General features: G+C 37.4%; 1 protein-coding gene across 1 annotated transcript in view; it reads right to left on the bottom strand.

The window, feature by feature from the left end:
- Positions 1-22,416, bottom strand: part of MARF1 (meiosis regulator and mRNA stability factor 1) — a 49,340-nt gene extending 26,924 nt beyond the window's left edge. Inside the window, 10 exon segments of the mRNA XM_043965699.1 lie at positions 1,267-1,425; positions 1,507-1,679; positions 1,847-2,278; positions 5,325-5,497; positions 8,078-8,195; positions 9,510-9,736; positions 10,595-10,769; positions 12,111-12,800; positions 18,526-18,727; positions 22,356-22,416. Coding sequence (XP_043821634.1) covers positions 1,267-1,425; positions 1,507-1,679; positions 1,847-2,278; positions 5,325-5,497; positions 8,078-8,195; positions 9,510-9,736; positions 10,595-10,769; positions 12,111-12,800; positions 18,526-18,669 — 2,291 coding nt within the window. The 5' untranslated portion in view covers positions 18,670-18,727; positions 22,356-22,416.
- Between the last annotated feature and the right edge of the window lie 3,580 nt (positions 22,417-25,996).

Below are 25,996 nucleotides of genomic sequence, written 5' to 3'. Positions count from 1 at the left end.
TCTTTCTGCAATTATCTTTTCTGAATTAAAAAAAAATTAAAGATTACACTAATTTGTATTCTTGTGATATTTTTAATTTTGTGGTCTCTTTAGACCACAGACTATTAGATTTAAATTTAGAAAATTTAACAAAATTAAGTATGATGACTAGTAAAGAAAAAAAGGCAAAATTAATGGAAATTCAAATTCAGAGGGAGATAGAGAACAAATATTTTTGTTTGGCTCTACTGTGACAAACTTCATTATAATGTTATGGACTTAAGGTATAATTTTATTCATTATTTTGCATGTTTATTTGATTGTTTTGATTGATAATTTATAAAAGGGACTAGATCTGTGATTTCATTTTTTTATGGGACTCCCAGATAAAGAATCTCTCTCTAGTTGTCACCTTCTTTGCAGCATACTCTTAGAGAACTATTTTAGAGCAAGGAGAGGGTAAGTAACTTACCCATATTCACAGAGCTAGTATATGTCAGAGGTAGAACTTGCATAGAGGTTTTCCTGGCTCAAAGGCCAGCTCTCTATCCACCACACCACACCACAGTCTAATTTTGTGAATTTATAACAAAACTTAGAAAATAAACAGCTGTTTTGAGACTTTGAAGTCCTAAATAATAAGCTATTATGACTAATCTTTGTTGAATTAACACAACCAGCCACAATCTGGTTCTAGGTCAGTTTTCTTTAGCAAGGGCACAAGGACTAGTCATAAACTCATGGCAAATTTCTCAGCTGTAGTCACATTCTCCTTTATTAGTTAAATCCCCTCTCTCTGTCATTAGCAAATCATCAGTAGAGAGTAGAGCACAGTTGTGCTGTTCCTATTTCACAAGATCACTGTCAACTTCCTTCCTAAAGGTTCTCCACAAGCTGAGGACCACTGACCCATAGGTCTAGGTCTACTCACTAAAGAAAAGCAATTACAGAAAATTATCAGAAATCATCATTTTCCCTGAGGGATCTATGTATACATGATAATAGTGTACTTTCTTTTTTTTTTTTTTTTGCAGGGCAATGAGGGTTAAGTGACTTGTCCAGGGTCACACAGTTAGTGTCAAGTGTCTAAGGCCAGATTTGAACTCAGGTCCTCCTGAATCCAGGGCTGGTGCTTTATCCACTGTGCCACCTAGCTGCCCCCAATAGTGTACTTTCAACCAAAAGTAGGTGAACATTTCCTATAATCTCCCTTGCCATAAATTTTCAAATTAAAAAAAAAAATCCCCATGAAAAATCTAAACATTCATATGTAAAGCTAGTTTTTACCTAGAAGACCAATTCTGAGACACAAGCAAAGGACTTAGTTGCCTTGATGTAGTCAACTTGCTAAAAGCAGATGGATAACTGACTTGGAACATAATTTCCTCTTTATCTTTTTTCTCTACAGGTGAACTGGTAATACTTCGGTTACTAGGATTCTCTTTCCTAATAAAAAAAAAAGGTTGAAAAAGTTATTTTGTGTCATAACAAATTAATTCAGTTTTTAAATAAAGTAACTTTACATACTTCTGACAACTTTTATAAACAGATTCTGCTGTTCCTGCAGTTTTGGATGTCAAAGTTTCAGCACTTGCAGCACGAGAATTATTTTGTGGAGAAGGTGTTTCCATCCTTAGCTGATCCTGCTGGTGCTGTTCACTGTTTTTATTATTTGTATTAGATTCAATTCGGCATAGTTCCTTTAAAAAATACAAAGACAATATTGCTTAAAATGTGACTGCCACCAGGTCTAAGGTACAGAATAAAACATATATACTTGACACTCTTTTGGTCTGTCAGTACTATACAGAACCAAAGTCAAAGAGGACACACAGAAAAATTTTTTTAAATCAAGTGTCAAAATTACCTGTAAACTTTTAATATTAGTATTTTTTGCAGCAGATCCAAGATTTGCTTGTAACCCTTTTCCAGGCATGACTTTGGCATTGGGAGATTGTTCAATTCCATCTTTGACTAGGCACAGCTTTGGATTCTTGTTCACTTTTTTGGGAGATTTTGCTTTATCAGGAACAGTGTTTGAACTCTTTATCTCACTAAGTTCTTTATTTTTGGGAGTAAATGATACAATAATTCTGTTGCCAAAAACATCTTCATTTTCCATTCGCTTCTGGGCACGTTCTGCACTTTCTTGGTTCAAGAAGCGCAGAATGGCACTACTTCCAGAAAGGCTGAGCACTTTTCCACCACAGTTGTCTGACAGGCGTCTAAGGCGATTGCTAACACTTTTGCTATCTCTGTTTGTTGGTAGGTTATAAACATAGAGCAAAGTGTGGCACTGCTGCAAAAGACAAAGTAGTAAGTTTCATCAAACCAAGTACAAACAGTCATTTAGAAACCAAAGAAACAAAATGGACAGTCTTCAAGCCATTAACTAATAACGAAAGGGGATGACAAGAAGAGGTGGTACATTATCCAACATCCACAGTTTTTACTGTGAAGAGTATTTTCTAAAAAGAGGCTACCTCCATAGACACAGTAAGAGATTTATGAATTCAATCACTCTAGAAGGGAAGAACATCAAAACATATGACAACTAAACTGGCATTTGATAAAGTCTCTCAGATTACAGTGCAGAGAAGATGGGAGAGATAAAGCCTAAACAATTAGGTGAGTTAAGAACTGGCTGAATGACTAGAACAAAAGGACACAAAGAATAATCATTAACATCATCAATGATGTTAAATTGGATCAAGGTTTAGGTCTTGGGCACTGAGCTACTTAGCATTTTAAAGATATACATAGAACACTCATCAATTTTTCACATGATGCAATGTTGAGAGAAATAACTAACACATTAGTTATCCTAACAAAGTCAGGATCCAAAAAGACCTTGAAATGCTACATCATTAATCCAAATTTAATAAGATGAAATTTTTGAGATAAATATCAGGTCCTACACTTGACTTCAAAAAAATCAATTTTGCAAGAATGAAGTGGAAGAGATATGGCTAGAAAACAATTTATATGAAAAATGTCTAGGTGTTTTAGTTGACCAAAATCGAGGAAGACAAAGCAGTTGAAAAATGCTAATCCCACCTTAGGAAGCAATAAGAGAAGCATAATGTGTTGTACACTGCATGGTCAAATCAAATATGGAGTATCTGTTAGGTTCTGGCAAAACCAGTTTAAGGACATTCACAAATTGCTAAAAGTTCAGCAATAAGGATGGTGATGACCATGCCTTACAAGAATCAGTTAAAAACACAAAGAATTTTCAGCCTATAGATGACTTCAAGAGGACATGACAATTATTTTAAATTATTTGTAGGGCTGTCATGGGGAAGGAATTATCCTGTTTGAAGGAAGGAATAGAATAAATAGTGTAAGGAAAAGCATCCTAATGATTATGGTTATTGAAAAATGGAACCCTCTGCATCTGCCTCAGGAGGTAGTGGATTCCCCTTCAATTGAAATATTTAAGCAGAGATTAAGTGATCAATTAATGGAAATGTTGGAGGGGAGTTCTGTTTTATTATGAATTGGACTAGATGGACTTTAACAACTCAGAGACCACAAGCAATCAAGTAACAAAAACTTTCCTTAACATTTTCTTTAGTAAACTGTAGTATAACAGACTCCTTCAACGGGTCCCGAACAACAATATCCAGAAGTTACATTCTTACACAGGATTCAGGCTAGAGAAACTTGGGAGTTTTAACCATTTTATGTGTGTCATGGACACCTTCTCAGAATAATGTTTTTAACTGCATAAAACAAAATAGATTTGATTACCAAGGAAACTAATTTTACTGAAATAGTTTATCAAAATATTTTTCAAAAAGCAAGCTTGATGGACTCCAAGTTAAGAACCCCTGAGCTAAAATAACATGTTTAAAATGATTAAATCTCCTGAAAGTCTTAAAAGTGACTAAAAAGAAAAATGTGACTAATGTTAACACTCTGAGTTACGAAAAAAAATATGGCAAGACATAATTCTTTAACTGTAAGTAAAAAGGCAAAACAGAGACTAAAAAAACATAAAAGGGCATGCAGATGCAGAATGCAGTTTACTTCCAATCTAAAAATAAACACCACCACATCTAAAATAAATATGGTTTCAAAAGCTAGACATTCGTGAAGAAAAAGAATAGTCATGAAAGAATTAGAAGGCAATAAGAAGACACTAAGGGTATATGGTGGAAGCAAAGGCAAAAAAAAAAGGAAGGAGGAAGGGAGAGAGAGAGGGAGGGAAGGAGGGAGGGAAGGAAGGAAGGAAGGAAGGAAGGAAGGAAGGAAGGAGGGAGGGAGGGAGGGAGGGAGGGAGGGAGGGAGGGAGGGAGGGAGGGAGGGAGGGAGGGAGGGAGGGAGGGAGGGAAGGAAGGAAGGAAGGAAGGAAGGAAGGAAGGAAGGAAGGAAGGAAGGAAGGAAGGAAGGAAGGAAGGAAGGAAGGAAGGAAGGAAGGAAGGAAGGAAGGAAGGAAGGAAGGAAGGAAGGAAGGAAGGAAGGAAGGAAGGAAGGAAGGAAGGAAGGAAGGAAGGAAGGAAGGGAGATTCCCAAAAAAGAGAATTTGAAAGATGCTCAAAAAATTATAACAAAGGGCACAAAAACTGAAGTGCTCTGCACATTTGGTTGGGGTATGATTTGGCAGACAATTGAGCAAATAAATGTCAAAGTGTCATTTAAAGAATCTGAGGTGCTACATGAAAATAAAATAATTTCCAATCCCAAATTTGACAGTCTATAATTTAATATTGTGATATAATTAAAATATTCTTAAAAGTCTCTCTTTCTGAGGGGATACCCATCAATTGGGGAATGACTGAACAAACTGGGGTATATGAATGTAATGGAATACTATCATGCTGTAAGAAACAATGAGCAGGCAGAGAAACCTGGAAGGACTTACATGAACTGATGCTGAGTGAGATGAGCAGAACCAGGAGAACATTGTACACAGTATCAACAATATTATGTGTTGATCAACTGTGATGGACTGGATTCTTCTCAGCAATACAATGGTCCAAGAAAGGTGCAACGGACTCGCAAATCCAGAAAAAAAAGAACTATGGAATCTAGATGCAGATTGAACCATACTATTTCTTTTTTTGTTTTTCTTTTTTGAGGTTTTTCCTTTTTGCTCTAATTCTTCTTTCACAGCATGACTAATGCAGAAATATGTTTAATGTGATTGTACATATATAACCTATATCAGATTGCTTGCTGTCTTGGGGAGGGGGGAGGGAGAAAAATTTGAAACTAAAAATCTTATGAAAACAAATGTTGAAAACTATCTCTACATGTAACTGGAAAATAATAAAATACTGTTATGGAAAAAAAAATTCTCTCTCTCTCTCTCACACACACACACACACACATCCACTTACTGGCATTTTTAGTGGTAATCTTGGGGGCAAGTCTGAAATAAACTCTTCAAATCTGATAAGCTCATGAGCATGATGCAGCAGTGCTTCAGAGGCTTGGTTTTTATGTACCAAAATTATATGGAAACCATGCCGGTGCCTCAAGTCACTAAGTTCCAATGCAAAATTGACATCAGCTGAAAGAAAAAGGTGTTACCTCTGCATATTAGAAAGCATGGCAAACAATTCTACTAATAATCATTGAGGAAAAAGCACCAGCTATACAAATGAATGTGAACTTTCTTCCAAAATCCACATTTTGTTTAAGCATAAGCACGAACAAAAACTTGCTACAATTTAAAATCTTGCAAGAACAGAGCAACACAAGACAATCCCTCCTTTAAACACAAACCTATACTGTATTTGTTATGTCAAAATATGTTAGTTTTGTGAAGGGGCTCCCTGAACTTGTTTTCTTGAGATGCCCTATTTTCCAGAGATGAAGTCCCCCTGAACTAACTTAACAATGATCTTTTGCAACTGAACTCTACTCTCTGAAGTTTCAAGTAAACTATGGGTTCCCAATTTGGTGCCCTACCCCCTTATAGCTCTATTATTGATAAGGTTGGAATCACACAATTCCAGCTGGTTTTCACCACATGAACTGGTTGTTGAAGTAAATTCTGAGACTTATATTGAAATCTTGTATTGAGATCTGTTTTGTAAAAGATTTTAGTAGAAACATCTAAGAAATCTTTACAAATAACTCTGAACCAGAAAGGAAATCTACTAAAGCAGTGCCCCTGAGGACACAATATTTTCCAGATAGCCCCAAGAAAAGATGTTTCACAGATGAGACAACTGTGTGGGACTTTTGAGATCCAAGATGAAATGTGTTGATTGAACGGACGTTGGGAGTGGGTTACTAAACTGCAAGGAGATTTAATGTTTGTTAATGCTGATGTTCATTATTGTACTACTTTGGCTTTTTGTTTCTCTGTATCTGTATACCAAGTTCTCTCTTGGTGTGATGTGAATTTCTCCTCTGAATTAGTCCCTGATTTTAGGCATGCTTACTCTGGCTTGTACTGTGATTGGTAAATGATTCTGATCTCACTTTGTACTTACAGCCATTCTGTATCACCCCCAATGATGTAAATTGCCCAAGCCACATTTCTTTGTCTCTGAACTTAGTTCAGAAATTTTGGCTCCCTGGAGGCTTGACCTCATTGACCAGGGGTTAGGTCTCTTGTTAACTTTCTGTCTGCTACCCTTTTTCCTTGGGAAGTGCTTCTTTACCTTAGCCTTTAGATGCCCTTCCCACCTAACATGTTTTACCAGGTATTCTTTCTGTGATCATTGGCATACCCATGGGTTGCCTTGACCAAGAGGGGGAGATGTGAAAGGGCCCACCAAAATTATTTTCTTGAGTTGCCCTATTTTCCAGAGATGAAGCCCCCCCAAAACTAACTTAACAGTGATCTTTTGCAAACTCTGTTAAATTTTCAGTGCCCTTGAAGCTAAACCTAGCTCTGGCCAGTCTGTCTGGACTGATAAACTGATAGCTGGGACCTTGGTGAATAAGCCAACCATCTCCTCTTCATTTGCTAGCATTTTCCAAAGGAAGAATGGGCTCACTCATGCTCCCTCCCACCCCTCACCTTACTGTGAGAGGCAACTGCCCTTATCCCTCCTCTCAAGGAGGGGATTAGCCCTTTTCCCCTCCACTATTACTTCTCCTTTTTTCTGTAACTTAAATATCCAAGGCTTTCCCTGTATATCACTGGACTCCTCTGCACTTGGTATAAGGAGTTCCACATCTATACATGTCTTATGAAATCATGATTTATTGTTACAACACTATAAAAATAGCAAATTTCAACATATATACCCCCCCCTTTTTTTTTGCAGGACAATGAGGGTTAAGTGACTTGTTCAGGGTCACACAGCTAATAAGTGTCAAGTGTCTGAGCCCAGATTTGAACTCAGGTTCTCCTGAATCCAGGGCCAACACTTTATCCACTGCACCACCTAGCTGCCCTTCCAACATATATACCCTCAATCCTGAATTCATTTAGAGGTTAGATAATTCCCTTTGCTATAGTAAGCAGTTCTTTTGGGGGAACAGATTTAGAAAACAACACTCTGAAGCTCTTAATATTAGATTCAGAGTCAAAAGTAAAAATATAATAATGATAAACCTTCCCCTTATGTGCTAAAAAAGGAGAAAAGAAATGAATTAAAATATCTAGTCAAAAGCTTCTTAACTTTTGGAGGATCATGGAATCCTTTAGGTAGTCTGGTGAAGCCTATGGATCCCTTTTCAGAACAATGTTTTTAAATGCATAAAAGACATAGGATTAGAAAAGTTATACTGAAATACAATTATCAAAATATTAAAAACACAAGGTCAAGAGACCCCAGGTTAAAAACTCTAGAATAAATAATATTTTCTGCTATAATGAGGCTTCAACTTAATAAGCATCAGATCAGGATTTGTTACATATTCATTTCCGTTTGTTTATTTTGCAGGGCAATGACGGTTTAAGTGATTTGCCCAGGGTCACACAACTATAGTAAATGTCAATTGTCAGAGACCGAATTTGAATTCAGGTCCTCCTGAATCCAGGGCCGGTGCTTTATCCATAGCGCCACCTAGCTGCCCCTTACATATTCATTTCTAAGCATATTTTATAAGTTTTTAGATTCAAAGCAATCCATAACCATTACCACACAGTAAGTTTAACTTAAATTCACAAATAGGTTAATGAACTTACTAGATACAAGAACCACAGTGGCTGGTGCAGTGTGAGTATCTGCAAACCTTCTGAGACTCTGCCTGAGTTTATCATCAGCAGCATTTTTTGCAGTAGCATTGATATGTGCAACTGTCACCTACATTATTCATAAGAACAACAAAGTGAATATTAAGTTCTGTTATAGCTGCCCATTACCTTACAAATATCATCCTTAAGGGAGTAAATTCATGCTTTTTAAAAATTGCCACTTTGACCAAAAAAACCCCATAAATTACAGATAGCTTTCAATTAATTAGACTTATTTTACATAATTTGTGGATTATCTAGGTATTTTACCACTAATTTTCCTCCTCCTTGTATCAGAAGATGGACAGAAAGAAAGAAAATCTAAAACTAATTAAGCAGCGTTTGTTAAAATATGTGGATAATGGCACATATTCTGTGGATTGTATTCTTGTAGTTATTAACCACCTAAGTAATCATGACAACGGGGTGATAGAAGAGGGATGAAGGATGGGAATGGACAAACTCCTGAAACGCTTTATGTCCAAGTTATGAGGCTCATATAAAGCATTCTCTCCTATTTGATTCCCTGAACCTTATCTCCAACACACAAAAAGCAGCAACAGTGAAGCATATAAATGTACCCTCTATCAGGAAAAGCTCTATTTCCAGAAATTGTCCAGTATCATACAAGATATACATGTAGGAATTTCAGTAGATGTTTAATATTAATGCAATTTTTAGGTAATGTAATGATTCACAAAGCATCCATTATTCAAAAGAACCTACCATTTCAATAACTGTGCATCAATTTTTTAAGGTAATATGGTTATTACCTAGCACAAAACTAAAAACTTATCACCTTGAAAAAAGAGAAAATGTACAATAAATAGGTAGTTGACTACGATATTTTAAAATTGCATATTAATGCCTTTTTAGTTTTGATTCCATATAGAGGTTGACTGCCCAGAGTCACACAGCTAGTAACAAAGATGAGATTTGAATCCAGATATTCCTAGTTCCAAATCCAGTACTATCCAACACTGTCCCTCTAAAAATATTTTTATCAATCAACTAAATACTTATTATCTACTATGTTCAAGGGACTATAGAGAGTAAACAAAGAAGTCAAAAACTTCCCCCTTCATCAGGAAAATAGATATCAAACATTTAAAAATTCATAATATCCAAAATAAGATAAAAGAAAAAATGCAATCATCTAGGACTTCTTAATTGGATATAACTGGGAATTTAAAATTATCATTATGACACTATCTAGATATATAAAGTACAGAAAGATAACTTCCTGTGGTCCCAATTAGTCAATAGAAGAGAACATGCCCAATGAAGATATGAAAGGATTACAACTGGACATCATTTATTATAACTTGGAAAACTTCCAAATCATTTATACCTACTACTATAACATAATAATGTTTTCTTTTACCTGGCAATTATTCAGCTCCTGAATAACTTCTTTGCTTTCTTTACTGATGTCACAGACACAGATGAATTCTGCTTCTCTGTGGCCTTTAAAAAACTTCTCACGAATTCGTTGTACAACAGTCACAGCTGACCGGCCAGAAGGAACAGAGCAGTTTTCAATGTCCCAAAAAACTCCAATGGGGGGTAAGTTTTCTAGCACCTGTCCTGCTATTGCAACTTCTGATGACCCTTTAAAACATTTAACATTTTCTATTGTAATTATAGAAAAAGAAAAATTGGTGAAAATAAAATCAAGTAAGATTCCTACAATTATTTTTACAGTTAAGCACACTTGGTAGAAAAGAAACATCATGTTCCCTCAAGGAAAAACCTATCTATGGGGGGGGGGGGGAATACCAAATTTGCCATTTAAAATGCCATCTCAATTTACAAGGAAAAAACCCAAACCCTAAAGCTCACATGATATGGTAAAATACACAAAGGAAGTCAATTTACAAATTTGACTCATTTTTTGACCAACCATATTTCTCTGAAACCAGTACACATCTGAAAGATTATTGCAGCTATAAAAGTAAAAGAAAAAAGTAAAAGTAAAAGAAAAAGTTAATAAAGTACTAGAAAAATAAAAAGATTGAACAGTTAAAAAAAACTTTAATATTTATCAATGCATTAATATTTCTACTTTTTTGAAAATAAGGCAGAATACTGATAGTAATTCTGTAAAATAGCTGTTACCTTAATATACATAGGGATTCATAAATACTATTTTTATCCTCCATGATTAAAATTCCTATTTCCATTAGACAAAAATGACAGAACTCAGTAACAAATCCTACCAACTATACTCCTAACTTGACAGTAACAAGGTAGTCTCTTCCAACACTTTAATCCTACTAATAGAAGAGGCCCATTTTAAGATGGCATAAAAATCTATTGGTTTAATGCATTTTCAATTTTTTTGCCAGAAAGAAAAATAGGAGGGCTTTAGCACTACTCCCAAAATTAAAGATAATGAAATATTTGTGATATTAAAATTCTATATTCAAAATAAAACTAGTATAAAATGTGTATTTAAATATCATTTACCATATTTTGATACTGTTTTGCTAAGACTATTTGCAAGTAGCAAAGCTGTCTCATTCCCTGTTCCTTTGGTTCCACAGCCATTACACAAAGGGATAGAGATCGATGCAGGTTGAGTATTTGGAGGTGGAATATTTGGCCAGACTTTAGCAGCATCAATCATACTATTTCTTGCCGGCTGTTAAAAACAAGTTTTACAATCACATTATTTTAGACTTTGTCTTCACACTCAATACCCCAAAAGCATGTGCTGAATATACTTAACACTTTTCCATCTGTCTTTTAAAATTAATTTTCAGGTTTTTTCCTGGAACCTGTAGGCATTAAATTCAGAAACTAATTGCAAGCTGTTGTCTCTATCACAAAATATGACCACACAAAGTATGCCTAGGGAATTCAGTGTCTGAAACTCCATGTTCTAAAGCTCACATCACCTATAAATTCTTTTCATATATGTGGCAAAGTAAATAAAACACCAGGCCTGATCTCAAATTCAGCCTCAGAGACTCATTAGCTATGTGACCCTAGGAAAGTCACTTAACTGTGTTTGCCTCAGTTTCCTCATCTATAAAATGAGCTAGAAAAGGAAATAGCAAACCATTCTAGTATCTGCCAAAAAATATCCAAATGGGGTCATAAAGAATTGGACACAACTGAAATGACTGACAACAAATCATGTTCTTTACATAAAGGGTATAAAAGATTTTCATGTAAATGCAGTCGTGCATTATAGTCAAATATCAGGTTCCCAATTTTACTCTAAGTGAAGAATTCTTATCAAAATTCTAAATTATATTACATGAGTCTGCAAAATGAAATCTTTCAAATGCTTTAACCTAAGAAAAGTAATTAATTTACATCATTAATATGCTGTATTCTTGTCTTTATCCAAAGACAAAAGAAAAACTCTGGAAAATTTATTTGTTTTTGTAGGTTCACATAACTTAAATAAGCAATGGTAAATCTGTTGTAATATAAGAAGTTCTGAGAGGCAGCATGGTGTAATGGATAGAAGGCTGGCCTTGTCAGGAGAATCCAGGTTCAGGTTCGACCTGTGATATATACTAGTTATGTTACCATGCGCAAAACTGCCAATTCACAGTGCCCCAAGTAATTCTTTAATACCATAATTAAAGACAAGCTATTGATCTATATCAGTGGAGAGTCTACAAATAAACTCTCCCACACCAATAAAATTACAGGTCCAAATAAAACAAAACAATAAGCTCTACAAAATACAAACTATCCAGCTCAGTACAAGCTCTGTTTCTATATAACTATATTTTTGTTTTCAAAGTTCTTCCATTTTACCTTCAATGTCAGACCTAATTGATTGATTTCACATCTTCCTCCAGGACCAGCAAAAGTTATAATGATTAATAAAATTATCTTCTAAATAAAAAACCACTTCATCAAAAGTACATTCTTACATCTATCATGTAAGACTACTTACAGATTCCCATTTCTAAAACCCCAACAATATTTACGCATTGTGTAAAAAAACCAAAAATATACAAACCTTGCTTAAACAGTCTTCGCAGTAATGAGAGCCCTTTAGACAAACCGATGGTGCCACATTTAGATGCAAAGGGTTGGTGCACACATGGGATGTGAGCTCCGACTGTGAAATGTGCTCTTCCAAATGCCCGGGAGCCCCACTTGTGAAATCAGAACAGGGGAAATAGCCAGAAGAGGTGCAGCTCGGAAGAGCTGGGAACTGATGCAGTTTGCGCACATTACCATGACATGATTGGAAATGGAGTTTTCCACAACAGGGCAGGTGTTTACAGGAAGAGAAGTTACTTTCTATACACATGCTGGAAAAGTCACTTGCAATGCCTGCCAAATTATTTCTAGCTGGAGCATTCTTGAGTGAAGATGCAGACTGAAAAGCAAACCCTGACCCTACTTGACAAGTGATTGTCCCAGTGCCTGGTGAGTCTAATAGTGAGCCAGCGTGAATCAAGCCCCCAGTACCTCTGCCACCAGTGCTGCCACCGCCACCACTAAAGTGCATCGGAGGAGTTGAGGGATCATTAGAGCAATGAGCACAGCAGCTTACTTTAGGACCAGGTGGAAGTTGTATTTGAGGTTGCTGAAGAGGATGAATATCTGGAATTGGGGCTGCTGGGAAAAGTTTAGTGCCAGCATGAAGAGGAGATGGTACATCCTTTAAATCTACAACAACTTTGTTCTCCATGTAATCTTTCTGAAAAAAGAAAGATTGGGATGTATTTTAATTAGGATATGAAGCCTAAAATTTTCCTCACATTTCATTCAAAAACACAAATCCTAAGTCTACTAATTTATCCAACAAGCAAAAACTAAAATATGCTAATAGACACAATCACCATTATTACTCAGTTTTAAGGGACTGAATATTGGAGATGAACTACAAAGTAACATAAGTGAGTTCAGATAAAAAGGCTACCAAACTTTGAGTCCAGAGATTTGAGTTAAAATGAAACATTTACTAAGAGCCTACTGTGTGCAAAGGACACTGTGCTAGAGGTTGTGATAAAAAGTTTAGGTAAGATACTATCCTTGCTCTAGTGAAGCTTTTAGCCAAGTGGAGTAAATGACACACAAATATACAAAATAATACAGGGCAATTTTATAAGAAAGGATTAAAGTACTACTGGAGGTCAGAGAGTGTAACTGGGTAGGATGATGGCTTCATGAAGGAGGTAGTATTTGAAATGGTAGGAATTCAAAAAGGAGTGAAGAGCATTCCAGGCAAAGAAACAACATAAGCAATGGCAAGAAAGGAAGGAAATATGGGGCATATATAGATCAACGTGCAATTCAATTTGTCTGGACTATATGAGAATAAGGGAAAATGGTACCCCATTACTGAGGACTCCAAATACCAAGCATTACTTTTTTCTAAGTCAGCTTGGGCAGAGGAGAAATATAACCAGATAGATGAATTAAAGAAGATTAACTACAGTATGACATGTGAGAGAGTGAAAGTGATTGCAATAGCCCAAGCACATGGTTAAAAAGTACCTATAACAAAGTGGGAGGAAGAAACAAGTATCTGAGATATGTTTAAGAAGTAGAATCAACAGGGTTTGGTAACTGACTGGTTATGAGAAATGAAGGACAGAAGAAGAGCCAAATAAATACCAAGTTTTCAAAAATAGAAGACTAGGTAAGTGGTATGACCACTGACAGAAAACTTGAAGTCAAAATGAGGAGGAAGTTTAAGGCAAAATGTATTCAGCTCAATTTTGGATGTGTTGAGTTTAAGGTTGAAATATTCTCTAGGTAGGCAGTTAGAGAACTGGGTGTAGTCAGGCAACAAATTAAGCATTTATTACATGTCAGGCACATTGAAAAGCCCTGATGAGGATGCAAAGAAAAGTAAAAACATTCTCTGTTCTTAAGGAGCTCACATTCCAATGAGGGAGACAACATGGAAATAGGAATGTACATGCAAGATAGCATGTAAATGGAAGGTAATCTAAGAGTGAAGGGACTGGGGTGGGTATGGTGATAGGCCTGGTACAGATCTTCAGAAGGTAGAATCTGAGCTAAGTCTTGGAGGAAGCCATATAATCTTGGAGGCAGAGGTGACCAGGGAGAACATTCTAGGCATAGAGCACTGTCAATTCAAATTCAAAGAATTGGAAGATAAACGCTGTGTGGCCCCTAAAGCAAGTGCACTAGTGTAGCTAGATCATATATACATGGAGGGGGGTAAAGTGCAAGAAGACCTGAGAGGTAGAAAGGTGCCAGGTGGTGAAACACTTTTAATGACAAAAGATTTTATATCTGATTATTTCATCAGCTCCTATGAAGAGACAATTAATATCCCTATACTGATGATTCAATCTGTTTTTCTAATCTAACCTGTCTCCTGTCCTCTGACCTAACATCTCCAACTGCCTATAAAGATATTTTGACCTAGACCCACAAACAGCTTAAACTCAATATGTCTAAAATGCAACTCCTTCTCTTTCCTCCCAAACTCTCCATTCTTCCTAACACTATTAAGGGTAACATCATCTTCCCAGTCACCTAGACTCAAAATGCAGGTGTTATCTTTGACTCTTCACTTTCATCTGCCCCACACTCAATCAGTTGCCAAGTCTTGTTGTTTATACCTTTGCAACATCAATCCTATACACCCCCTTCTTTCCTCTGACACTGACTCCACTATGGTAGAGAACCCCTCTCCCCTCACACCTAAATGATAAGAATATCATTTTGAGCGACTCTCTGTTTCAAGTTTCTTCTGTCAAAATGATCAGGTTTAGCTATTTCACCATGACCCCTTCCCATTCAAATAAACTCCAGTGGTTTTCTGTCATCTCTAGGATCAAATATAAACTCTTTTGTTTGGCTTTTAAAGCTCTTCAAACTCTGGGTCCTTCCTCCATTTCTAGTCTTCTTACACTTTACTCCTCCCTCCATACACTTTTCAATCCAGTTACACTGGCCTGCTTGTTGTTTCTCACACATAATACTCCTTTATCCTGGCTCCAGGCATTTTCACAGGCTATCTTCCATGCCTGTAACTCTCTCCTTCTCCTCTCTGCTTCCTGGCTTCCCTGGCTCCTTTCAAATATCAAGGTTTAGCGCCTTCCCTCTGAGGCACTAAATTCCCTCCAATCTATATTAGGTGTGTACATATATATACATAACCATAAAAATTTATTTAACACATATATATGTAATACACACACATATATGTGTGTGTGTGTGTGTGTATGTGTGTGTGTTTGCATGTCATATGCATTTTGTCTCTCCCATTATACTGTGAATTCCTTAAGAGAAACAACCAAGAGACCTGGACCTGGAGTCAGGAAGACCTGAGTTCAAATCCAGTTTCAGACACTTAGTAGCTGTGTGATATTGGGCAAATCACTTAACTTCTGTTTGCTTCAATTTCCTCAACTATAAAATCAGCATAATAATAGCACTTTCCTCCCAAGTTTGTTGTGAGGACCAAATGAGATAATATTTGTAAAAAGCACTTAGGACAGTGCCTGGAACATAGGCACTACATAAATGTTTTTTTTTTCTTTCCTTCCCTTTCTTTGTATCACCAGCAATTAGCACAGTGCTTGGTACATAGTAGGAACTTAATAAATGCTTGTTGAATTGTTGTTTAAATTGAGGATCAAAGGAAACCATTGGAATTTCTTGAGTAAGGGTCTGATAGCTGAGTGGGTGACAGATTGCAGCTGGAAGAGACTTGAGTCAATGAGACTGACTAAAAAGTTACTGTAGGGGTAGCTAGGTGGCACAGTGGATAAAACATCAGCCCTGGATTCAGGAGGTCCTGAGTTCAAATCTGGCCTCAGACACTACACACACATACACAAACACACACACACAAAATTTACTGTAATAATCCCAGGCAAGAGGTGATAAAGGACTGACCTAGTGGTGACTGTGGGAGCAGAGAGAAAGACATATTGTGAAAGCAGAAATGACAAGATCTGACAACAGACTGAATATATGGGATGTGTGAATTAGGAATTGTGGTTATCAACTGAAAAGAAATGGCAGTGATAAAGATTTCAGAGCCATTCAAATAAAAGTGTCAGTTGATGCTGTGGGAATAAAAGATCGTCAAGAGAGTTGACAAGGAAAAAAGGTAGCTAAGGACAGACACAAGGGAAATATCCAACTTAAAGGATCAGAAAGAATACACAAGCAAAAAGTGGAGACAAGGGCAGCTAGATGGCACAGTGGATAAAGCACTGGTCCTGGATTCATAAAGACTTGAGTTCAAATCTGGCCTCAGACACTTGAAACTTACTAGCTGTGTGACCCTGGACAAGTCACTTAATCCTCATTGCCCTGCCCCCCCCCAAAAAAAAGGGGAGACAAAGATCAATATGAGGTAAGAAGAAAAAGAGGAGAATAAGTGTCGAATCTGAACCAGATTAAATTATAACTGAGAAATGCTTAACAAAATAAACAAAAACACAATACAAAATAATGTTAATTTGAGGTTTTCAAAATCAATATAGAGCCCACAAGGATCTGGGTTTTTTTGTGGGGCAATGAGGGTTAAGTGACTTGCCCAGGGTCACACAGCTAGTGTCAAGTGTCTGAGGTCACATTTGAACTCAGGTCCTCCTGTGCTTTATCCACTTTGCCAAGCTGACCCCAAAGATCTGTTTTTATTTGAGTTTACCACCACTGTCTTCAAGGACAAAATATCTAAAAGAAGAAGTAGTTAACAGAATCAAATACTCTGGAGGGCTTATGGAGAACAAGAACTAGGAAAAGGACAGCGTATTGGTGATGAGAAGATCACAGGTGACCAAAGAAAGCAGTTTCTGCAGTGCTGAGGAAAGAAATCAGTCTGCAAAGGGTCAAGGAGAGAGTGGATGATGTCAATGTGGAGGTATCAGAGGTACACTATTTTTTTCCAAGAAGTTTCTATTTCTAGTGCTGATGCAGAGTACAAACAAATTTAACGTACAGCAGTTACTTTACAACTACTTTCAATTGACCAAAATTTCCAAGAATGAAATAGATAATGTCTAATAAGCAATATAGTAGCAAACTAAATTCCTTACTGACAATTTTCAAGTAATACATGCCGAAGAAAAAGTTTCTTACACTTCCCACATAGAATTGTGAACCCAAACTGATTATAAAAAGAGCTCAGTAAAGATACCTATAAGATGGAAATTGAGAACAGAAGTGTATAAAGTAAATAACAAGTAGCATTAATACTTTTTTTCGGTGTATCTTTACAATTAATTTGAATTCTAAAAAGGAAAACAAATTAGAAAGCTCACAGAAAACTAAAACAATAAGCAGTATAAGGTAAGAAAATTTTGTATAGAAAAAAATGTGAAATTGTTAAGAAATTTTTGAAAGGTAATGGCTTGTAAGAGATGACTCATAGGGTAGAGGAAGGGGACAGAAGGAATATATTTGGAAATAAATGTAATGTACGCATCAATAAAAATAAATTTTCTTTAAAAGAAAGAAAAAAGCAATAAAGAATTATGGTATAACAAAGTAAAGAATAGATTATAGGGGGCAGCTAGGTGGCCTAGTGGATAGAGCACTGGCCCTGGAGTCAGGAGTACCCGAGTTCAAATCCAGCCTCAGACTCTTGACACTTACTAGCTATGTGACCCTGGGCAAGTCACAACCCCAATTGCCTCACCCCCCCACCCCATCCCCCCACCCCACCCCTGCCCCCCAAAAAGTAGATTACAGACTCTCCAAATCCAGAAAAAAAAGAACTGTGGAATATGGATATAGATTGAACCATACTATTTCTTTTGTTTTTGGTGCTGCTGTTTTTCTTTTTTTGAGGTTTTTCCTTTTTGCTCTGATTCTTTTTCCACAGCAAGACTAATGCAGAAATTTGTTTAATGTGATCATACATATATAACCTATATCAGATAACTAGCTGTCTTGGGGAGGGGGGAGGGAGGAAGAAAAATTTGAAACTAGAAATCTTATAAAAACAAATGTTGAAAACTATCTCTACATGTAACTGGAAAATAATAAAATACTTTTATAATTAAAAAAAGAATAGATTACAGAAATAGAAAGCCAATAAAGCTCTCATTTTCCTTTTCTGCATTATAAGAAGACCTCAAAACTTGAAATAGAGTAACTACAACCTTCATTTTGACCTCTTCTTTTGTTAAACAATACAATGTAGAATTTATCTTTAGAGTCAATTACTTCCATGTATAAAGGGGAAAATTCTTCCTAAAAGTCTAACATTAAGTATTTAAAGTATCTACTCTTCCACTGAGCATAGAAGCTATGAAAATATACTGCTCTTTAGTCAGAAAATAGAATGATGAAGAAAAGTACATTACAAAAAGTAAACAGTAAGAAAGCTTGTCACTGACCATATTGACATAATATGCTAGACAAAAAGAACCAACGAACTACTTTAATAAAGAATTTCTTATGTTGTTAGTACACCATATAGTTACCGTTTTTGGACTAAGTGGCAATGTCTGTTCAGGACGAGAAAAGCAATTAGAAAATTTCCAAAGCCATGGCTTAGCATCGCTATCTTGTTGAAGCCATCCACTCGGCCTATTGCAGGGGTTCTCGGTTCCGTTTCCTTCCATCATACAACCATACAGTGTAGTTCAACATTCTTTTGTCTTTCCTTTCTTTCATTCTTCCCCCCTGTGAAGAATGAAATTTGAACATTATCTTTTTTAAAGTGCAAATAAAAATGATTTTCTTTACATTTAAGCCTTCAATATGTTCATAATGTAATCAAGTCAGTTTAATGATTAAATTTTTTAAAATATCAAGTCATTATACACAGAAGATTTAGATACAGTTTACTAAAGTATTCTGAACACTAATTACTTGCTTGAGAACTACCATTCATTTCTATTAACACTATTTTTATAGGAATAAATTATCCATCTTCGCTACCAAAATTACATGATTTTAAAACGTGTTAAAGATATTTTAACCCATACTGTTTTTGAAAGTAAGTAAAATCCAATCTTTCATGACTACTTTAGTCATGGGCATCTTCCATGAATGCCCAGAAAAATCAATCAGGAACTGTCTGAGAACTTTGTACTTCATTCAGATACCCCACCAAATGAAACTGTTTCTCTACTTATTTTGCTATTACAAATTGACATCACTAAAGAAAAAATAAGTTAACTCATTCCCTTACAGAACTGATGATTTTATTCTGAGCAGTACACTCTTGATTTATAACTACAAATTACAGACATTCTTGTAATTTAACAAAACAACAGAGCAATAGTCAGTGTTTCCCCCTTTACCTGGGGAAAGCCTGACAATGGCAAAAGCAATGTTTCATTCCCAAGTTCTTTCTATTTTCTACACAAACAAACCCATCACCATCCTTGGTCTTCTATTTTTAAGCTTTATAAAATAACTACAAGCATTTCTTCTCAGTTATTTCCCAAAAGACACTCTTTTTAGAAGAATTTTTTTTTAAATTCACTCCCAAATCTCTCTTCCAGGATATCTTTCTCATAAAGTGTTCTTTCCAAAGGGTTACTTTTGTAGACATTACTCAAAATTTTCCTTCTAGCTAATCTTTCTCAGCCTACTCTAGACATTAGGATTTCAGTAGGACTTAAAATTACATGTAACTTTAATTTTATCTCTTTTAATTCATTATCAGCCCCAGATTGTAATGGGTCATTATTTTTAACTTATTTCACATGTAATTTTACTTTCTTTCCAACAGACTTCCATTGTCATCCAGCTATAGACATGAGATTAATTTAACTGAAGAATTCCTCCATAGCTTTAATTTTTCTACAAGGGCTCCTAGCAACCTACTTTAAGAGAAAATAACAACACTGTATCTGCAGCTGGGTGCTGATATTGACGCAAGTTTTCCTTTCTCTTCGGAGAAAAAAAGGTCCTCAAAATTCATTTAGGGATGTGAGACTTTGCATACAAGTTCTAACTCACAAAGATATGTGTGTCTGTAAAACTATCAAAACTTTGCATGGGTCAATAAAGTAATATTTTAATAAAATAGTGGGTTTTTTTCAGATGCACTAGTGTTCATCATCATCTGTACTACAACTCACTGAGTCACAGAATCTTGAAAGAGCAATAGACTCATGGGCTGAACCTTTGGGAATTTTGAGATAAAATTAGAAAGTTTTATACACACAGACACACACACACACATTTTTCTGATAAAATATTGAATTCCACTATGGTCATTTTCCTTTCTCCCTACAATCTAAGATCACAGATAGACAGTTACAGATTCTATTGTCATAAATACTGACCATTCTTTTTTTTCCCCCTGTGGGGCAATGAGGATTAAGTGACTTGCCCAGGGTCATACAGCTCAGCTACTAAGTGTCAAGTGTCTGAGGGTGGATTTGAACTCAGGTTCTCCTGAATCCAGGGCCAGTGCTTTATCCACTGCACCACCTATCTGCCCCAATACCAACCATTCTTAAAGCATAATTCAATATGTATTTATTAAATGCCCATTGGGTGTAAAGCTCTGGGGTTACAAAGTCAAACTCAAATGATCCCTACCTTTAGGAAGCTTACATTTTACAGGAGAGAAATAACATGTACATGGATAAGTAAAAGAAAAACAGATACAAAGTAATTTGGAAGTAGGTAAGAGAATTAACATCTGTGTGATTAAAAAAAGCCTGAAATAGAAGGTAAAAGTAAAGTAAATATTTTGCTTCATTTCATCAATTTTCTTCTTAGCAAGCCTTTATTTTCTGTGTCCCTACCTTTTTTTTTTTTTTTTGGTCAGAAGAAAATCTAGTGTGCCTGATACTGACCTACCCTACTTGAAGTTAGTTCATTGACATTCCACCCAATAATGTTGTGTTACAAGTTCATTTATCATTATCATTATCAGTGTAGCTCCAGCCTCAAAATCATTCATAACGCCTCATTTACAATTCAACTGTTAAACTTTAGAGAGGTAAGGAGCCAAAGTTTGGTATAATCTGCCTAATCCACTTTCCCTTTTCAAAAACAAATTCAAAAGTAGGGTGAAGTGTATTGAGAAGGAAAAGAAGGCCCAATACAAATCACTACAAATAGTACCCGTGTCTCAAATTCTACAAAATCGTCCCTGGAAGCCACATAAAATAAAATACACAAATCAAATCCGGAAGCTTAATTAGTTGGACGCTTGAGGCAACTCATCAGTCAGTCAACATTTATTAAATGCTCATTATGTGCTAAACGCAGTCCTCGATTTACAAAGAACGGCAAAAAGACAGTCCCTGCTCCCTAGGAGTTCACAATGTAAATGGGGAAGACAAAAGGAAAATAACTATGTATAAATAAGATACATATAGGATAAATTGTAGATAACCAAGAGTCCTAGGCTGAATGTGTTCTACTTAATATAAAGGCTGAGCTTTTTCTTGACTAGAACCAGAAACTCAACCAGTCCCTTAAGAGGTCTAAGAAGTAGGGTCAAGAGAAATTCCAAGTCCCACATCTTGAGACTCTATTGATAGTAGTCTAGTCCCCTGGAGCGTAAGTATAAGGGGTTCTTTTACAGGTTATACTACTTATGAGATTTGGTGCTTTTGCTGTTACGAGTCTTATAATACAAAAAATTTCTTTAGCGGACATCTTCCAACTGAACTTACTACGTTTCACTTCGGAATAACAAGTTCTACATCAAACGGTGTCAGCAGTTTTACAGCGGTTCTCTAAGAAGTGACTTTTGTCACGCACACAATCCTAACGTTCTCTTATTTGTGGTCACCTTCCCAATCACCCAAACCCAATGGAAATGTGCCACCACCTTCAAGCCTGCGAGAAGGGGGTAGGGGTGTGCAAGAAAGACTGTCAGATACCACGGGCTTCCTTTACTTCCCTCTCCCTCTTCGACACTGTGCGCGAGACCCGACGGCTGCCCGCACCCCTCCCCCAACCCTCCCCCCCCCACGGCCCTCTAAAGTAAAAACAAAGGGCGCACCCCCGCCCCAGCGAAGCTGCCAACCCCCGAGCCCAGACTGCTTGCAGGAGAGGAGGCAAAGGAGGGCCCAAGGGAGGGCTGCTGTTGGGGCCAATGACTCAAGGCAGGCCTGGGGCAAGGCCAGGGGGCTGGCCCGGGAGAGTGGGGAGTCCCCGAGACTGCGCAGCCCGGAGGGGCGCGGAGCGGGGCGCAGCCCTCCCGAGAGTTGTGTGGAGGGGGGGAAGGGGGAAGGCGGAAGGAAAGCGTTCTTTCAGCTGCCAGGGCCAGAAGGAAGGGACCGCAGGGCGGTGACGCGACCCCTCCGCTCCGCCCCACCCCCCCCTGCACACTCACCTCAGCCACCTGCTCCACCTGCTCTCACATGCCGGCCATACCGCCTACCCCCCCACCCCCCCAGCCCTTTGTTTTGATTCCCGACTCCGCAGCTCCCGCCGCCGCCGCCAAGCGCACCCACCACTTCCGCTTCCGTAACGCACCGCCCTGTCGCAAAACCGACGCCCTCACGCACACCCTTCTCACCTCTTTCCCCAAACCCCTCCCACCTCCCCCTGGACACCTCCTCCGCGGGGCGTGCTGGGAAGTCCAGGAGGCGGGGCCTGAGGGGACTCTTCACGCTTCCTCAGCCTCCTCCTTGGGGAAGCACTTCTCCTGAAACTGTCTCCTCCCCACTTTGCCCCGCCTTTTCACTGAGGCTCCTCCCCCTCCTGGCCTGGTCCCTCCCAACCCGGGGCGAGCCCCCTCCTAGAACTCTAGTAGTCAGGGGCTATATTTGCTAGTCTAGACCCCGTGGTCGGGGGAAGGGGCGGCGGGAGAGAGAGCACGGAGTTTAGACTTATGTACAAGGATCACAAAAGCTAAATTTTGGATACTTTCTGGATTCAAATCGTGTTTTTCCACTTATTTCCCGGGTGACCTTAGTCAAGGTGCACCTTTTGCCTGGGTGACCTTAAACGCTAACTCACCAAACCCTCTTAATTATTTCATGTTTATCCTGTATGTATCTTGCTTTGTGTATATTTGTTTTCATGTTGTGTCCCCCGAGCTCCTTGAGGATAGAGACTGTCTTTTGCCTCTTTTTGTATCCCCCCCCCAAAAAAAAAAGCTTAGCTCAGTTTCTGACCCACCGTAGGGCTTAACAAATGCTTATTGGATTTGATTTGAATTGAATTGAACCTCTCAGTCAGGCAATAAGCCTTTATTAAACTCCTATGGGCTTGGAACTGTACTAAGCACTGGGAAGACGAAAACAAAAGCAGTGCCTGGCACAAGGAACTCCTCGGAGGAGACAACATGCAAACTACTTACAAACACAGTACGTTGGATCGTTTGGAAATAATAAACAGAAGGTAGTCATTAGAATTAACGACTTCAGTTTCTTCAGCTGTAAAACAAGAGGGTTGGACTAGAAGACCTTTAAAGTTCCTTCAAGTTCTAAATCCATAGGTAGGTTTGGTGTTTCTGGAACTAGGAAGTAAGAAGAGTCTTTGGACTTGAAGAGTGCTAAAAAAAAAAACACGAAACAAAAGAACACTAAACCTATCAAGGTCTTACTTGAATAAAGGAGCAAATGAATGAAAAGGTACTTTGAGTTTACCACCTGTTTAAAAGCTCATTTTAAGAGTGATAAAACATCCCCGGAGGTCTGTAAGTGGTTCCCTCCTCCAACTTTAGGGAATTTATTTTTTAAAGAGTTATGAGTTCAGTCACAGTGACTCCAGAGCCCCCAGTTAAAAAATTTTTAACATTTGGGCAAAAGCTGGGCTTTTTACATTTATAACTATGCCTAATTAACCCCTGACCTCTTTGAGGTTGAAGCAAAATTTAGTTTACTGGAAACATTTGGGTAATGAAATAGCTGATTATATTATAGTGTCTGTAGAAAGGCATGAGAAGGGAGACTGGGCAAAGAGCTGACCTCTTCTTGAGACTTCTCCCTAGATCTCCTTTCTCTGTCATGGTTCAGTGGTACCTTTGGGCCTCAAACATCACAGAAAATCACATTCTAAGCAAACTTGATGCTTATATATAGGGCCCAAAGGGTGGAACAAAATTCCCCAACCAATTGAAATAGACCTCTTGACTTTTACTTCATCCAATGGCTTTCAAAGACTTTCACACAGTCTAAGGTCTTTTGATTGATTGAGTCATTGTTCTCACCTAGCTAAGGTATCTGAGTTTGCTCAGGTGCTGGAGATACAAATACAAATAAGGAGAGACAAGACATATGGGAATGGTGGCCAGGGAAGAGGGGTTATATGTCAGATGGCAAAAACATGGAGGCTAGGAAGCTCTCATAAATCAGGATAGTATAGTTTCTAGGAAGGAGTTCCAAAAGTAACTGAATTTACTCCCCCATGTCCTAGTCTTCAGAGATCCATATAGAAGAGTACAAATAAAAGTAGGACGGATGGCTAAGTGAAGTCCTCCTTGAGGGCCGAGCTGTTTTTAATTTTTTTTTTTATCCCCAGCTCTTAGCACAGTGCCTACTAAACAGTAGCAGATAGTAACTACAAAATAAATTGTTGAATTAATTAATTAAAGAAGCTCTCACTCTTTTGTCTTTTAGGGAACTAAACTACATACTCTCCAAGCTGACAGGGACTTCAGACATCTAATCTAATCCACATCCAAGAATCCTCCCTGTAAATAACTAGACAGATGGTCATCCAGGCTTAAAGACCTCCACTATCTCCTGAGGTAGGTCTAAACAGCTCAGTTTCGTTTTCTCCATACAAAGAACTCAAAGCTGTATCTCCAGAAGTTCTCCCATTTGTCCTTGCTTTACTTTCCGTAGTCACTCATACATAGCAACTGAGAGCTCCTTAGATACTAGAAAATAACAGTCACGCCTACTGATGGTATTTTGATTAGGAAAAATCCTGGAAATTTTGTTGCCTTCTTTCTCTTTTCTCAAGCAACAGTAAAGCTTTGTAATTCAGTGGCTACTTTTGTACTGCATCCTTAGAGTGCCACCTAGTGGTCACACCTGAGAAAATTCATTCTCATTATATTAAGCCAATAAACGCCAGGTTTCTGATATCAATCAATTAGCAATAGCACCTACTATGTATCTGGCACTGGACCCTAGCATAGTGGAGATACAAATACAAAGAATAAAACAATATCTTACTGTTTACTCCATAATCGAGGGAGCCTCACCAGGATAGATTCTGTTTCAAAGTTGTAATTCTGAAGACAAAATAAAAACTTATACTGGGTTCAAGTATGTTGAAGAACAGTTACCTGTGAATATTTTTTATAAATTTAGCTTTCATAATAAACATAATTTTTAAATGCAAACATGTATATTATGCTATTAGTAATGTCCATTACAGTGTTACTTTAAAAGTAAAATTTCATTGAGGTATTTTTCTAAGGATAGATAAGAAATTTGTAATTTTAGGGAAGGAGCTCCTATAAGATCCATGCAGTGCCAATGGTATTTATGTTTTATTTGGTACGGTTACCCATTAGTAGCTTCACTTTTTTCCTTAAAAATTACCAATATTTTATAGCTAGAACATCTGTAGATTTGAAATAATGGCCATTTTGGACAGTAAACAGCTCTTTATAACTAGTAAATTCTCACTTCTATTAATAAGTAAGATTTGTGGGGGCAGCTAGGTGGCTCAGTGGATAAAGCACCAGCCCTGGATTCAGGAGTACCTGAGTTTAAATCCGGCCTCAGACACTTGACACTTACTAGCTGTGTGACCCTGGGCAAGTCGCTTAACCCCCATTGCCCCGCCAAAAAAAAAAAAAAAAAGATTTGTGGTTATTTGCCACAAATAACTGTTAGTTGCCTTGGGTAACTTCTACTCTACCTTAATTTCTTTAATTCCTAAGAAACTATTGGGGGGGGCCTTAATTATTTTCTGTGGTACAGTTTTTTGTTTGTTTCCTCAACAAACATTTATTTTATTTTCCATTTACATGTAAGGGTAGTTTTCAATTTTCATTTTCATAAGATTTAG

Source organism: Dromiciops gliroides, chromosome 1 (assembly GCF_019393635.1).
Source record: "Dromiciops gliroides isolate mDroGli1 chromosome 1, mDroGli1.pri, whole genome shotgun sequence".
NCBI lineage: Eukaryota > Metazoa > Chordata > Mammalia > Microbiotheria > Microbiotheriidae > Dromiciops > Dromiciops gliroides.
Note: the sequence above shows the minus strand (reverse complement) of the source record. Positions and strands in the feature narration are given on the sequence as shown.